The sequence below is a fragment of the Tachysurus fulvidraco genome, chromosome 16, assembly GCF_022655615.1.
Source record: "Tachysurus fulvidraco isolate hzauxx_2018 chromosome 16, HZAU_PFXX_2.0, whole genome shotgun sequence".
NCBI classification, from domain to species: domain Eukaryota; kingdom Metazoa; phylum Chordata; class Actinopteri; order Siluriformes; family Bagridae; genus Tachysurus; species Tachysurus fulvidraco.
Window position 1 is genome coordinate 15,860,866 of NC_062533.1, and position 15,000 is coordinate 15,875,865.

The 15,000-nt window shown below is 42.6% G+C and overlaps 1 protein-coding gene across 3 annotated transcripts in view; it reads left to right on the plus strand.

Annotated features, from left to right (window-relative positions):
- The window catches only part of cep85l (centrosomal protein 85, like), a 58,677-nt gene that overhangs the window by 8,499 nt on the left and 35,178 nt on the right, over positions 1–15,000 (plus strand). For 2 of the 3 annotated variants that reach the window (XR_007138179.1, XM_027155431.2), the window contains exons 1-2: positions 1,117–1,464; positions 5,872–6,027. Coding sequence is in view for 2 of the 3 variants with exons in the window: in XM_027155431.2 (XP_027011232.1) it covers positions 1,401–1,464; positions 5,872–6,027 (220 nt within the window). In the remaining variant the exon portion in view is untranslated. Of the gene's footprint in view, positions 1–1,116; positions 1,465–5,871; positions 6,028–15,000 lie in introns of those variants that run through there. The other variant, XM_027155432.2, reaches the window with a different exon arrangement.

Genomic DNA, 15,000 nt, shown 5'->3' on the forward strand with positions numbered 1-15,000 from the left:
TCTCTAAATATCAACCATCAGCCTAGAAACTGCTCTGAGGTGTTTAACACAGCAGACGTCTCTTCTTTATTATTCTACTTCAGTCAGCCGGTCAGTTTGGTGGTGGATCACTTGGTGTGATGAAGAAGTACGTCCTGGGTTGGGCGTGCGAACATTTACACACTTTTTCACACCTTAGGGCCCACCGGCATGTTTTGGGGGTTGGAAGGAAATAGAGTTACAGGAACATCATGTGAAACCACTCAGATGGTCAGACTGCCAAGCTTAGGACTGAAAGAAGAACCCTGGAACCGTGCCATCTTCTTTCCTCCCTTCTCCATGAACGGTGTAAATCCTCACTTATATCTATTCCAAGGAGCATTAAGCCAGTGTTGTGAAAGGAGGGCATGTAAAAGGGACCCAAAATTGTCCAGGCAGTCCATTAAACTGTCAAGAGGTCCATCCGTCTTATAAGCTTCCTTGCTGTCATTTGAACTCCAACACATTTTCCTAACCCTGCTGCTGTTCCTGTACAATTGAGTGTTTCCCTTCCTTTAACACATCCGTTTCACTTCAGCTGGCACCTGAAACATGTGTGAAAAACATTCAAATGTCCAGGACTTCTGGGTTTTTCCAAGACTAGAGATGGAAATTTATGTACTTAAATGATTCGATTCATCCCAGGAGATTTGAGTGAACTAACTTGATTCAGTTCATCTCAAGAGATTCGAGTTAAATGAACTGAGTGGATTCGCGCCAAAACGGAATCGACACGTATCGTTAGAGTCTGTTCTGTTCTGTTCTGTTCGGTTCGCGTGCGCGTGCGTGTATCACGGATTAATATCTCCAAAACGGGAGTCAGAACTGAACCGTGTCAGAATGAAGGAAAAGGAGCCGAAATACAGTAATTTGAGCCGCTTTCGTGGTGCATGTGTCGTTTGAGTAGGCGGAGTTAGCAGCTGTGATTGCTGCCATTCACAGCCTGGATACGCAACAGCACGAGGTCGCGTTCTAAACGTCTGTACACCTTCTACACATGCGCACTACATAGGGCTCGACATCGTGTTCTCTGTGCTCACCTAGTGCACTTTGTCTACCTCGAGGATGCGTTTGGGACGCGGCCACCGTCTTGGCACATCGAGTCGGCACAGCGAGTCGGCCGTGCTGTAGTTCAGCGCTGCTTCGTGTACGAGATGAACGTGACCCGATTCAGGAATCGTGTCAAATAGAAATACAGATTTCTTTTTTATATTTAAAACCTGCTTATTTTTTCCATAAACATGGATTACAGGTAGAAGAAAAAAAAATCCGAAGAATTTCTTCCTAATCTCTAATATCGGGCTACTTCTTTTTTTTTTTTTTTTTTTTTGAGGAATCGGTTCATTCTGGAAACTCCTTCGACATTAAGATTTAAATAGCGCATGAAATCCACCGAGATGTGGAGCAGAAACGATTTGGATGATGGCCTGGATATCTATAAAGCAGGTAGGTCCCAGGACATGTGGTACTTTAGGGTTTAACACGGTAAAATATTGTGATTCGTCTCGCTCGTGCCTTGACCGTTACCCTGCGGAATCTCAGTGTGAGTCTAACGGCATCTTATTGTTAGCCACCTGAGCTAACGAGGCGTTTTTCACTCTTTATTCGAACAAACCTGGGCTTCTAAACCCACCTTAACTCTATTTGACGCTGTAACAAACCCTAAATCTGACATCAACCATTCACTGACACGCCTGAGATATCTATCAAAAATATGATCAGTAGTTAATACGGATGGACAATTAGCTTGTTAGCTCATAGCTCACGGTTAGCTGGGTCATGTTCTGGCTCTTTGGTGTTCGTCTCAGGTCAGCGACATTTATACACACTTTTACATAGATTTAGGGTTTAATATCACTTTATCGTGTTAAGACGCAGACTAGCTGAACATTGCGCAATATTTAACGCGAACGTTGCATAAATCTTCTCCTCATCCTCATCTTCACTTCCTCTGCTGAGTTATTACAGTGTAATGACCCTCTGAGCTAAAACTTAAATAAAACTGTTTTTTAACAAATATGGTTTGATTAGATATTATACAATATCTATCTATCTATCTATCTATCTATCTATCTATCTATCTATCTATCTATCTATCTATCTATCTATAGTTACATGTATATATAGTTTATCGCCCTGTGTGTGTGTGTGTGTATGTATGTGTGTATGTATATATATATATATATATATATATATATATATATATATATATATATATATATATTATTGTCACTATATTAAGTACAAAGAAATGAAAGCAGTCTTTACAGTGAAATTCACTTAGAATTCGGTGCAAGCTACAAACACAATCGCAAAGGCGATTGTAATAAATAAGTCAGTTTATATATATAGAGCTTTAAACACCCAGTTTCTTCACTAGCTGAACATATAAGATGCTTGTTTTTGAATTATTGAGGTTTCATAAGGTGTAAATATGTTACGTAATCTCATGTTTCTCAGCATGGACTTCTCTAAAGCTGGACTTCTCTGTTTTTCTTTAGTCACCCATCTGTCCTTTGAGGATAGTCATCATATTTATCTGAACATCATTTATCAATCTTTTAGTAAAGTTTTAGTAAAGCTTATTAACATGTAGCCCCTCCCACAAAACTCCATAAAAGGTCAAGGGCACTGGCAGCTGGAGCACGAAATGAGTGATGGTGGTAAATTCAGAAAGAAGTTAATTTAACACACTTTTGTTCCAGTAAAAAATGTACTTATTCCTTATTTATTTATAATTTGGTGCAAGCTACAAACACAATCGCAGTCGAGGTGATTTATTTATTGTAAAACGATGTGTGGGTATAAACACATAGGCAAACATTTTTATAGATAGAACTGCACAATAGTCAAACTTAATTATACCTATATAGTTCTATCTATATAAATATTTACAGAATTGTATCCCTTAGTTAATGCCAGTAATATAAAATTCCCTGTTAATTATGAAATGTGCTCGATGGGAATCCCTGACCGAGTGAGCTAGTATCAGGGATGTATTTTTGGATTCTTCTTTAAATCGCTCTGGATAAAAGTGTCCACAAAACATCATAAAGAATAAACAGTTTAGATTTCAGGGGACACGGTGGCTTAGTGGTTAGCACGCTCGCCTCACACCTCCAGGGTTGGGGTTCGATTCCCGCCTCCACCTTGTGTGTGTGGAGTTTGCATGTTCTCCCCGTGCCTCGGGGGTTTCCTCCGGGTTCTCTGGTTTCCTCCCCCGGTCCAAAGACATGCATGGTAGGTTGATTGGCATCTCTGGAAAATTGTCCGTAGTGTGTGAGTGAATGAGTATGTGTGTGTGTGTGTGCCCTGTGATGGGTTGGCACTCCGTCAAGGGTGTACCCTGCTCTGATGCCCGATGACGCCTGAGATAGGCACAGGCTCCCCGTGACCCGAGGTAGTTCGGATAAGCGGTAGAAAATGAGTGCGTGAGTGAGTTTAGATTTCATCATAGGATCAAGTCAAGGTTTATGTTCGTTAGTCTTCTTATAAATTTACACACGTTCAGAAGAATGTGGAGAATTTTTTTCTCTGGGATTTCCATGAATACCCAAATTTTTGTTTTAACGACGTACATGTGAATCTGTTCATATCCGATAAACTAGACCCAGCATTATCACACTCGTCATACACACACACACACACACACACACACACACACACACACACACACACACACACACACACACACCACACTTTATCTTCTCTCAGATCTCAGTACTGATTTTCATGAATTGGTTCCAAGATAAAGACTGAAATACAACAACCATGATCTTATGTAGTCCTTAATACAGATTGTATGGTGTTGGGAGTTTTATATCATGGTTTGTTCTTGCAGATTCTTCGCAATCCAAAGTTTTTCTGTTTTCAAGGCTTTTTACTTTTAAAGAAGGAGTCTCCAGTTTCAGCACCTTGTATCCCTCACAGTTAAAGATTGCTGTTCTTTTCAGTGGTTCAGTAACAAGTCTTATTAACAGAACAGAGAACAAAAGAGAAGCTGGTGAGAAGAAGGAATGACTGTTTATAGCTGCTCTTAGGAACATAATAACAGAAACCAGCTGGTTTCTTAGACATTAGATGTAACTCAAAGTGGATAAGAACGATGCGTTCCTGCCAAGTCGCTGTCCCGTATCATCACCATCCGAACGAGTCATAAGTAATACGATAAAAGATATCTGAAGTATGCATAATATACTGCACAAACATGCCGTAGCCTGCTTTACTATCGCCCGCGACACTCCTCGCATGAGGTAGCTGTAGCCGATGCGTTCAAACTTGTCAATTAGCAGAGCAGCCAGGGGTTCAAGTCAAGCACTTAGACGTGATCATTTTGAATTAATTTTCGTGGTGAATCTGTGTTTATCTGTACAATCAGCTGTAGACACATAAATCCCGAGGTGAACAGAAGCGACCGAGGAGAAAAGACGACAGCAATCAAAGCACATAAAAGGAAACGAGACAAAACAGAAGCGATAGATTTGATGATTAACGTTCGATCATTTCCCCACTCTCTCACGTCACTCCAGATCCAGACTTCCTACAATCCTCTAACGTTTCTCATTGCTTTCTCTGAGGTTTTGGCATTTTATTTCGATAAGTACAGAGGTGACATCTGATGTCGAATTTGCTAATGAAATCAAGAAAAATCTTCCGCCTAAACACTACCATTGTCGTCCCGTGTCCATGCTTGTGTCCGAACAGAACATATTCGAACACTTAAAACTTCACTTGGTGTGTCTAAATTTCCTGCTTATTTATTTTTTCATCTTGGTCTTATATGAGGTTCATTCAAGTGGTTTTTGCCCACTACAGCTTTTTAAACTTGGTATACCGCTGTGTGGAGTTAATAATAACATTACGCAGTTAACGTCAATACTGCAGCTGTAACAGAGGCCGAGTTCCCTCCTGGCCACCTTAATGACGTGTCTACACACAATACACCCTGGAATTTTGGTTTGGTGTTACTCACGTGCACTTGGCCTTGTTTTGTGATTGTATGAGGAAGGGGGAAGAGAGAGAGAGAGAGAGAGAGAGAGAGAGAGAGAGTGAGAGAGAGAGAGAGAGAGAGAGAGAGAGACAAGCGAGAGAGAGAGACATGGGGAGAGAAACAAGTGAGAGAGGGGGGGCAGACATGGGGAGTGAGAGAGAGAGAGAGATGGAGAGAGAGAGAGAGACATGGGGGGAGAGAGAGAGAGACATGGGGAGAGAGAGAGACATGGGGAGAGAGACAGAGGCGAGAGAGAGAGAGAGAGACGGGGAGAGAGACAGAGGCGAGAGACAGAGAGAGAGACATGGGGAAAGAGAGAGAGGCGAGAGAGAGAGACATGGGGAGAGAGACAGGCGAGAGAGAGAGAGAGAGACATGGGGAGAGAGACAGAGGCGAGAGAGAGAGAGACATGGGGAGAGAGACAGAGGCGAGAGAGAGAGACATGGGGAGAGAGACATGGGGAGAGAGACAGGTGAGAGAGAGACATGGGGGAGAAAGAGACATGAAAGAGGGAGACGGAGAGAGACAGAGAGACATGAGGGAGAGAGACAAAGGCTTGCAAGAGAGAGAGAGAGAGAGATGAAGGAGAGAGACATGAGGGAGAGAGACAGAGGTGTGAGAGAGAGAAAGAGACAGAGACACACACACACAGAGACACAGAGAGAGAGAGAGAGAGAGAGAGAGTTGTGGTGTGCATATGTGAATGTGTTTAGCTTTTCAGAGTCTGAATCATTATACCATTGATGCACAGGGCTCAGGATTATGCAAGTCTCCATACACGTGTGTTCTAAACACCTTTTAACTCAATGTGCTGTACACTGTGTGTTTCTGTGGTGACCGTGTCCACTGGTTTCGATGTCCAGGTTCCAGCACGTCCTCTCCTGGGTGGGTGCCAGGCTGTGAGTCAGCATGGCACGGCTCGTCCTCCATCAACAGCAGTAACCGAGCCAGGCGTCACAGCGCCGCCTCCGACAGCGCCGACACAGGCATAGGAACGTCCTGCTCAGACAGCGTGGAAGGTAAGGGACATCCTAACGCTCTCACGCCTTTGACTTTCTCACACGAACCAAACTGTCGCTTCCTGCGCTTCCATCCAGACAGGAGGGAACAGATCACATCAGGACATGCTCACAAAATTCACTCGGTCAGAGATATAGCACTGCGAAAACATCGAGAATCCTTCGGCAAGTTTGTGTTATGTTATAAATATGAAATCATCATATATTAGATAATGTTCCTGACATGTTTAAATATTCAGTGTACAGTATCACATTGAGGATAATCAAAGGTCGAAACTTTCTATAGAGTGTGTTTGTGTCCTTTTGAGTCTATTTTACGATGATCTCAGACCAGACCAGCGCGCATACACACACATACAGGGTTCAATTCAAACAGATTAAGTGCTCGGTACGTGAAAGCGCAGATAGCTGAGCTCAGTGCTGTGATTAAGTGATTATTACAAGTGATGCTCATTTGCTACCATCAAAGCAACGGTTATAAGACGCCATGTGCGAGGATCAGCAGCAGTGACAAGAGCAGCTTTGTGTGTGTTGTTGTTGTTGTTGTTGTCTGTTCAGTTTGTTGATCTGAAATGCAGGATAGCGAAATCTAAACATAAAGACCTTCCCAATATTCCTTCTCATTACCGTGATGTAGGCCAGTCTGTATTTGTGGTAAGCATTAGTAGGCTTATATATATTTATATTTACATTTCCAGTACAGCACCACTGAGCCCTCTAATCCTGTTAGTAAGAACAGTGCTATTGTCAGCACACACACACACACACACACACACACACACACACACACACACACACACACACACACACACACACACACACACACACACAGACTCACACACAGACTCACACCTCACCCATCTCAAACTCTGCAGACAGGAGCATACTGATACAAAAAAAAAATCACAAGACGTGAACCTTAAAGGTGGGATCTCCGTTATTTGAAAGCCAGTGTTGACATTTCAAATCACCAAAACAAACACGCCCCTAACCCAAACGGGTCCCACCCCTGTATCGATAGCTCCGCCCACACATACATACGTAACCCAGGCAACTAATGGAAAGAAATGTGTCTTTATCATAGCTGAAGGGAAGAACAATACGATTGCAGATAAACAAACAAGCAAAAATGACACACAAGCATAATCATGTAAAGGACAAAGGCATATATTAGTTTAACAAAGCAAAACCAACGTTACTCACCTATCGAGAAGGAAAAAAGCAACCTCAGCGTTGCATCGCAGGCCTTCCTGCTCCTTCAGCTCTCTCCAGCGCTGGAAAGCTGATCCTATATGAACACGTCCTACTTCTTGCCTTATCGTATTCCTTTCTTCACTTTCTTTGTTTTTATCCTCCATGTCAATGTTAAAACCGCTTTCTGCTAATGTCACACATGTGCACCGAACACTCTCTCCGCCCATATTGACAAGCTCCGCCTCTTTCTGCTCATTGGCTACACGTTAGTTTTGTTTTTGTTTTGTTTGGCGGCCCAACGCAGTTTTCTGAAGCATTTCTCAAACAACAGAGACCCCACCTTTAAATCGACCAAATCATGATCCATATATCCAAAATCTCTAAAATCATGGCCTTGAAGCATAGCACGATCTCAAAATATTACACCAATATTAGTCACAACTCAGAGTGAGTTTAGGGTTTATTGTGTCAGTTGTGGTTGTTTTTGTACATGGAGACTTTAGAGAGTAGCACTGAGGTGTGGTCTCTTCGTGAAGTTGACATTTACGACCACTTTGAAGTCTGAAGAGGTCAGATGTTTGTTATGGTCTCTTTTAGCTTGTCTGCCTCTGCTACTACACAAGCACCAAAGCGTATGTTCTTCCCTTATTTCACTTAGTCCAAATGATTAGGACTGACTGAAAGTCATGACAGGTAAAGACCTTAATCGTTCAGGTCAGCAGTAGCAGTGTTCTAGTTACTGTAATGGTTTGTGGTGGTGAAGAAGGAGCTCAAGTTTCATACAAAAGTCTCTGGTCCTTCGGATGTCACCTCAAGCTGTAAGAAGCCACCAAAAGAACAAGGTCCCTAGTACAGGTGGCGGAAAACGATGTTCCTCTACAGGGTTGCTTGGCCTATTTCTCTGTGATATTGTAAGGACCTCACAGTCTGGTAACACCTTAGAGTCCTCAAGGACCTGCTGGAGGGAGAGCCTGTATCTCATGGTTGGGTTGGGAATGTCCTGATTAAAGTTTAGACTGACTTTCTTAACCATGGTGCTACCGTGACCTCAAGCAGATAAAAGTAATCAAACAAATAAATATTTCAGTCCCGCATAGTTCAAACTGACCACCTTTCTGAGTCGTTGCTGCTATATTACACAACCCAGAGTGCAGATTGTTCTTGTTTGTCAGATGACGAGCAGGGTAGGGTATCAGCCTCAGCTGTACTCACTGTTTACCCAAGAGACGGCCGGTTACTATAGGATCTTTCCTTAGTTCATCACAACAGAAGCAGTTGTCAAGCATTAATTAGTGCTGGATGTGATGAGGGATTTGAGCTGCGTATTCCACCAAACATCGTGTCCCCAACAACGAATATATGCAGAGAGCCAGTGGGACATTCACATCGATCTTGGCATGTGGACTCAGGCGTTATCATCAGAAATCAATGAATCGGTCACCGAAACGGCAAAGAGCCAGGAATAAAGTCACGTGCAACACCTTGGGCTGTGGCCTAGATTTCAGTGATGGTGCGCTTGCTAAAACAGCGGAGGATCCAGAATCGCTGGTATCCTGTAAGCGAGCATTTCGTCCCCGCACGATCTAATGCTCGAGCTTTAAAACAGACAGCTTGCTCCCGAGGTATAGCAGATCTGTCAGGAATATGTCTGCAAATGTTGTGTAGGAAGTTAAATCGTGGTTTTTACCGGATGTGTAGAAAGCCTTCTCGAGCAAAGAAACAGCGATTTGACATTAGTCATCTCTGGATACAAGGCATCTCTGAGGCTGAGCAGCTTTAGCGAGGAACACTGAACTAGGTCAGATTAGCATTTCCTTGAGGCTGGGTTTGCATTATAAAAATCTGCTTTTTTAAATCAGATAGAAGTATATCTGATACAAGGATTTCAATCGAGTAAACATTTTACTCTGGACGAGGATATCATCGCTGGGTTTTCTTCATCACCCACAGATCGAAGACCAGTAACGGCTTCAAGACAGCTAAAGATTTACATCAGGGCTAATTTTTGCCTTCTGATCTTCATCATGAATCACCCCCAGGGCTGGAGTCTTTCCCCTAAAGACCTGTGTTGTTAGTTTTCTCTTTTTATCTCCGACGAAGTAGCGGATCGTCTCACAAATACGACCTATTTTTGCTTTATGACTCATCCATATGACTTCAATGAACAGATCATTGGAAAGAAAGGTGCTTCCTGTTTTAAATTCATAAACAATAGTTAGGCAGAAGTCGTCGCAAAGCATACGTCAATCGAAACGTGTCTGACGCGACGTGTCCTTTAATAAGAAGCCGCTTTAATCTCACCCTGCTCCGCTGACTAGTGTTTCAGAGACGCTTTCATCCAAATTCTTTTCTTCCGAAGAAATTCTGCATTCAGTGGCTATAATCCACACGAAAGAAGGATATTTTGGGACCTGCCACATAATCACTACTTTCACGTTTGCTTGTGGATCGGTCCCTATCAAACTCCACACAGTCTGGCCGTAGCGGCCTTCGAGTACGTACACATGTATCTTCTTATATAATGCCCCCCTCCCCCCCTCCCCCAAGTTTATTTATACGGAATCACCGGAGGTGATTTTTCTTCTTATGCGAGTTGCTTAATGAGACACTGGCCTCATTCCGGTTTGTCAGAAGCCTGGGGACGTGTCCTGCATCGATGTAACTCCATTTTATCCAGTGTTAAGTCAAATCTCAGTGACCCAAGATATCCCCTTGTGTCAAAACAATCGGATAAAAGAGTTAGAGAATTCTAGGCAAAACATATTTTTTTTTCTAATCTAGGGCATCACAGCTAGCATTATAGACAGTGTGTCAGAAAACTCAGGGGCCTGAGAGCGATGGATTAGACAACTTTACATCAATCAGACTTCATGATACTATTTAGGGCTGGGCGATATAGCTGAAAACTGTATCACGATATCAGTGTTTCATATCGGTCGATATCGATAATTATTGATATTTTTTATGACCCATTTAAAATAAGGACCAGGAGAAAAATATATCACATTTAAACCTTTTTATTTTAAACTTCACCTTCCTCTGATCAGAATCCCCTCAGTTATTAAGACAGAAATGTCAACAACCAGGAAAACTCCAATAATTATAATGTAAACATAAGTCTAAAGTCACAATGAACACTTAACTATGATCTCTTAACATTTAAGGTGCAAAATGTAAGAAATGCTTAATAAAGTGTAATAAAATAGTGCAAAGTGTTAAATATAAACAGAGAAACCTGAGAATTTAGTGCAAGTTTAGTGCGAGGAAGTTCACTAGCTGTTCAGCTTCTGGTGAATAAAGTGTTTTAAAATATGTGCAGTGTTTCGGAAACAGAAATAAAACTGAGGTGGACCGAGATAAATCTGTAATATAAAACACAAAAAAGACGACGTTGGTGTGACTACGGTCAGACTTATAATATACAAAAAACTGCCATACTGGCGCGCCGACTTTTTCTCTTTTATTTACAATTTCCTCGCTCGCTGCGGCTCATTTTCTGCTCATCAGTCGCCGGTTCCAGCAGACCAGCACGAGACGACGATATGGCGCAACCAAACCGAAACTGTTACATGATTGGCTGTTAGCATGTCACTCCCTACGTTGCTAGGTTACCAGAGAGTGAGTGCCTTTTGTTAATGCAACCAAACGGTTCGCAACCTCTGTTTTCTTCTGACGAAGAATAAAAAATATCGAACGTTTTATCGAACACATTTTTTATTGCTATCGATCACGTGTCTATCGCGATACATATCGTTATTGTTTTATCGCCCAGCCCTAATACTATTATAAGAGTTCCTTAAGTACAAGTACAAGGGTTTGAAGACCTCACCTCTGTTTGGTCTCAGGACAGTCACTTCTATCTCTATCTTTCAAATTATCTGTCTAGGGTGACCTAGAACAAGATGCAGGAAGTTCCTCTAGTTTTGAACAAGGCCACCTGCTGACCCAACGCACTAATTATACCAATTTTATCACTGTGGCTTCCTCATAATTACCCCTGGGCAGTCTAGTCTGCGCAGACAAGAACATTGTTTCTCTCTTGTTTCATCCTCAGGAGCTTGCGTGTGCCTGATGGGTGGGTATGGGAGTAAATTGGTGTGTTCACTGACACACTGCAAATTCACAGCTGTTACAGAGCCCCCGCTGTGCTAACAAGCAAACTCACCCCCTTTACCGCTGAACATTTACAATGGGATGCTCGAGTCTGGATTAACAGCAAATTACAGCTTGAAAGAATGCATCAAAAAAATCCTGCCATCTCATCGGTATCCTCTGTAGTGGTCTCGCTGGTTCTCGCACCGGCCTATTTGCTGGTTTGCTGAGGTCTCGAGCACTGACGAAACGGAGGTCGAGTCCGGGACATTGTCGCGGTATCAGCTTGCACTGTGCGGATCACTGGTGTTGAAAGGCAACCCAAGCTGCGTGACTTATTAGCTAAGAGGTGACCAACAACACTCGAGAAAGCAAGCCAAAGATGCGCATATACCACTATAAATATCGTTTCTCAGAAGAGAGACAGAACTTGTTTTTGTTGTATATTTTCCAGTACTAGTGTTAACCTGCAACAGAAAACTACCCAGTATATTTGTCTCTGAGTCAGGAAACATGGATATGATGCACCATTTCCCGGTTGACAGATAATCATCTAATATAACTCCCCCTTAATATCAAATAAAATCTGGTAAGTCCTAGCTACAGCACTTTAGTCAAGAGGTTATCCCAAATTGGGATGGGTCTGGAACATTGCTCCCAAATCCCAGACCATTACCTAATGTCCCTTCCCATGAGAAGAATCTGCAAGAATCCTTTCCCTTTATATGAGATTTGTGCTCCATTAGACATTACGTAGTCTGATTAGCCAGTTGGGACTCACTTGTTACCGTCAGGCAGGAGATGTTTCAGTAATGTACTTAAGCCATGATTGACGGAGGTGTAATTTGGGATAGTCCTCCCGTGCCCTCTCGCTCGTAACCCGCACCGTAGAACATATTGACACAACACCAGCTGCTCTATACCCTCCCAACGATGGGGTTTTAAGCCCAGAATTAAAAATGGCTTAGCAGCTAGACAGCTTCCAGGGTAAACAGATTGTATTAGGCAAATCAACAGTGTAACGAAATGTAGTTAACTTCAGTCTCCAAAAACTGTAGTCGTCCTACAGAGTTTTGTAGATGAACCAGCTATCTAGGACCCACATGTAGCTGCAGATATCCACAGCGATGATGCAGTTTCTGTAATGTTTACTACAGCTGCTTTCTGTCTTGTTCCACTCTGTGTGTCTGTGTGTCTCAGGACAGGCTTTGACTGATCCATGTTACTCACAAAGGAGCTGTTGACAATCTGTGCATTTAAAGCCATCGAGCGAAGAGTGTCCTTGAAGCTGCTGTGTACTCGTTAGATGTGAGACAGATACGGTGCTTTCAGAGCACGGTGGTGGGCATAGAGAGTAACCTAACAGTGTTGTATGTAATAATACTCTAACGAAATTCACACGTGAGCAGCACTTCAGTTGATTTGTGCCAGATAACGAAGAGTAACAAACATACAGAAATGCAGATCATTGATTGGTTCCTATCGGAGGCAATCTAAAGTTTGGCACTTCTCCTTTGTTTGTTCAGCATAAATCAAATGTCGACTAGAAAGGGTTAATTAAGAATGCCGTTTCAACCCATTTTAAACTAACCGAACTTCCGTGCGTTCGTCCCTTTGACATGTTTTTTTTAGGTTGAACCACAACGGCAGAGAGCCTCTGAGCATCCTAGGTGGTCTCAGAACACTAGTGTCTCTAATACACAAAAAAATGAACCAAAATATTCTATTCATCCGTTTAGATTCAGCAAATATACTGACGAGCTTCAAATAAGAAACCATCCAAATATCATTAACTGTTATGTGACAGTAGACACAGCTACCTGACCAGGGTACGTATAGTGCAACAATCCTGTGTATCCATAGGACACAATGCTGGATCTGAAGTCAGTTCAGGAGCACAGGTTCTATAAAGAAAGAACCTGATAGTCCTGTAGGACTGGAAGCCCTGGACTAATGTTTCTACTGCTAGTCATTCCTGATCGGTGGGTCGTCTGTAAAACGGTGCACGACACCGACAAATTGCACCGAGAATGCACCGAAATGCACGATTGGAAATCTGTTCATTGTTTGTGAGCTATTCGTTACAATGATTAAGTCAAAACCCAAAGGACACACTTTATTGTAAAACCTCCCAAAGCTCATAAAGAGCTGGAGATTAGCTTCTTTGTCGTTTGGTACAACACGGCAAAATGCGTAGCTTTTACACTTGGAGCACAGCCACATTCAGACTCTGTGTATCCAGCCCTGCCTATTCAATGGTGTGTTACTTCTAAAGCGTTGACACAGGCTTAGATATAAATGCCACCCGTGTGCATGGGGAACGTACAATACAGACACGTTTCACTCCCTGAATTGCAGTTTATCGAGTTGCGACATCAGGCCATCTGGAGAGAGTTGGGACACAGTGTATTTGCCCTAGAGGATATGACACGGTACCTTTGAGCTAAACAGCTGGGTGATTGATGCTAGTGTTTCCCTTTTGCCTCTGTTTGTATGAATACTTACAACATGCGAACGATGCACAATATAATATAGCACTGTGTGTGTGTGTGTGTGTGTGTGTGTGTGTGTGTGTGTGTGTGTGTGTGTGTGTGTGTGTGTGTGTGTGTGTGTGTGTGTGGCAAAGAGAGAGCCAATAGACATCTTAATATCCAGTGCTTCCTTCTTACCACTTTCTCTCTCTCTCGCACACACACACACACACACACACACACACACACACACACACACACACACACACACACACACACACACACACACACACAGCAGTAAACCAGTCAGAAAGGCAGGACCCATCGTTCCAAGGCCTCCAATAAAATCTCCAGACTGAAGCTGAGCAGACATCTGTTCTTACCCCCCTGGGAGGTGGATTGGGGGGGCACGATAACCTAATACACACTTCATGACTAACGTTTGCCTTCCCAAAGTTAATAACCGGAGCCATGAGAGTTTTCGTTCGATTCCTGAACATGAAGCGAAGTCTAGAATGTTGCCTCTTTACAGCCGAGCTGATCCTGAAGAACATACGGAACGGATGAGTTTAAAGTGCTTTAATAAGCAAACAAGCGCAAAGGCACTTATAGGATTAGAAACCTTTGTGTAGCATTTACACACATTTTCGTCCAGTCACTTACTACACTACGGTGGTCCAAGCGGTTAAGGCACCGGGTTGTTGATCAGAGGATCGAGGTTCAAGGCCCTTAAACGAGGCCCTTAACCTTCTCTGCTCCAGAGGTGCTGTATCATAACTGACCCTGTGTTCTGACCCCAACCGCCAAAGCTGGGATATGTGACGAAAGAATTTCACTGTGCTGTAACGTTTACGCGACAAGATAAAGGCTGCCGCTTCTTCGTACTATATAGCGTGAGTAATAAGAGAGTTGATGAGAGAAGGATGTTGTTAACGATAGCTATTTAAAAGGTACAACACTTGTTATGGATGTGCTGTTGTAGTAAAACGAGCAAAGACATGGAGCAGAGATACTAATTCCATCCTGAAGATGATTATTTTCCAATTCTTGTTGATTATTTTGCAGTTGTTCAGCCAGACTTAAAAAAAAAAACAGGAACTCTTTTGGTTAGATTATCAATTCTGTTAACTAATTTTAATAATAAGTAATAGTTAATAAGGTAACAGAAAAATATATTACAATACAAAATCCTTAGTAAGAGACTGTAGATATATGA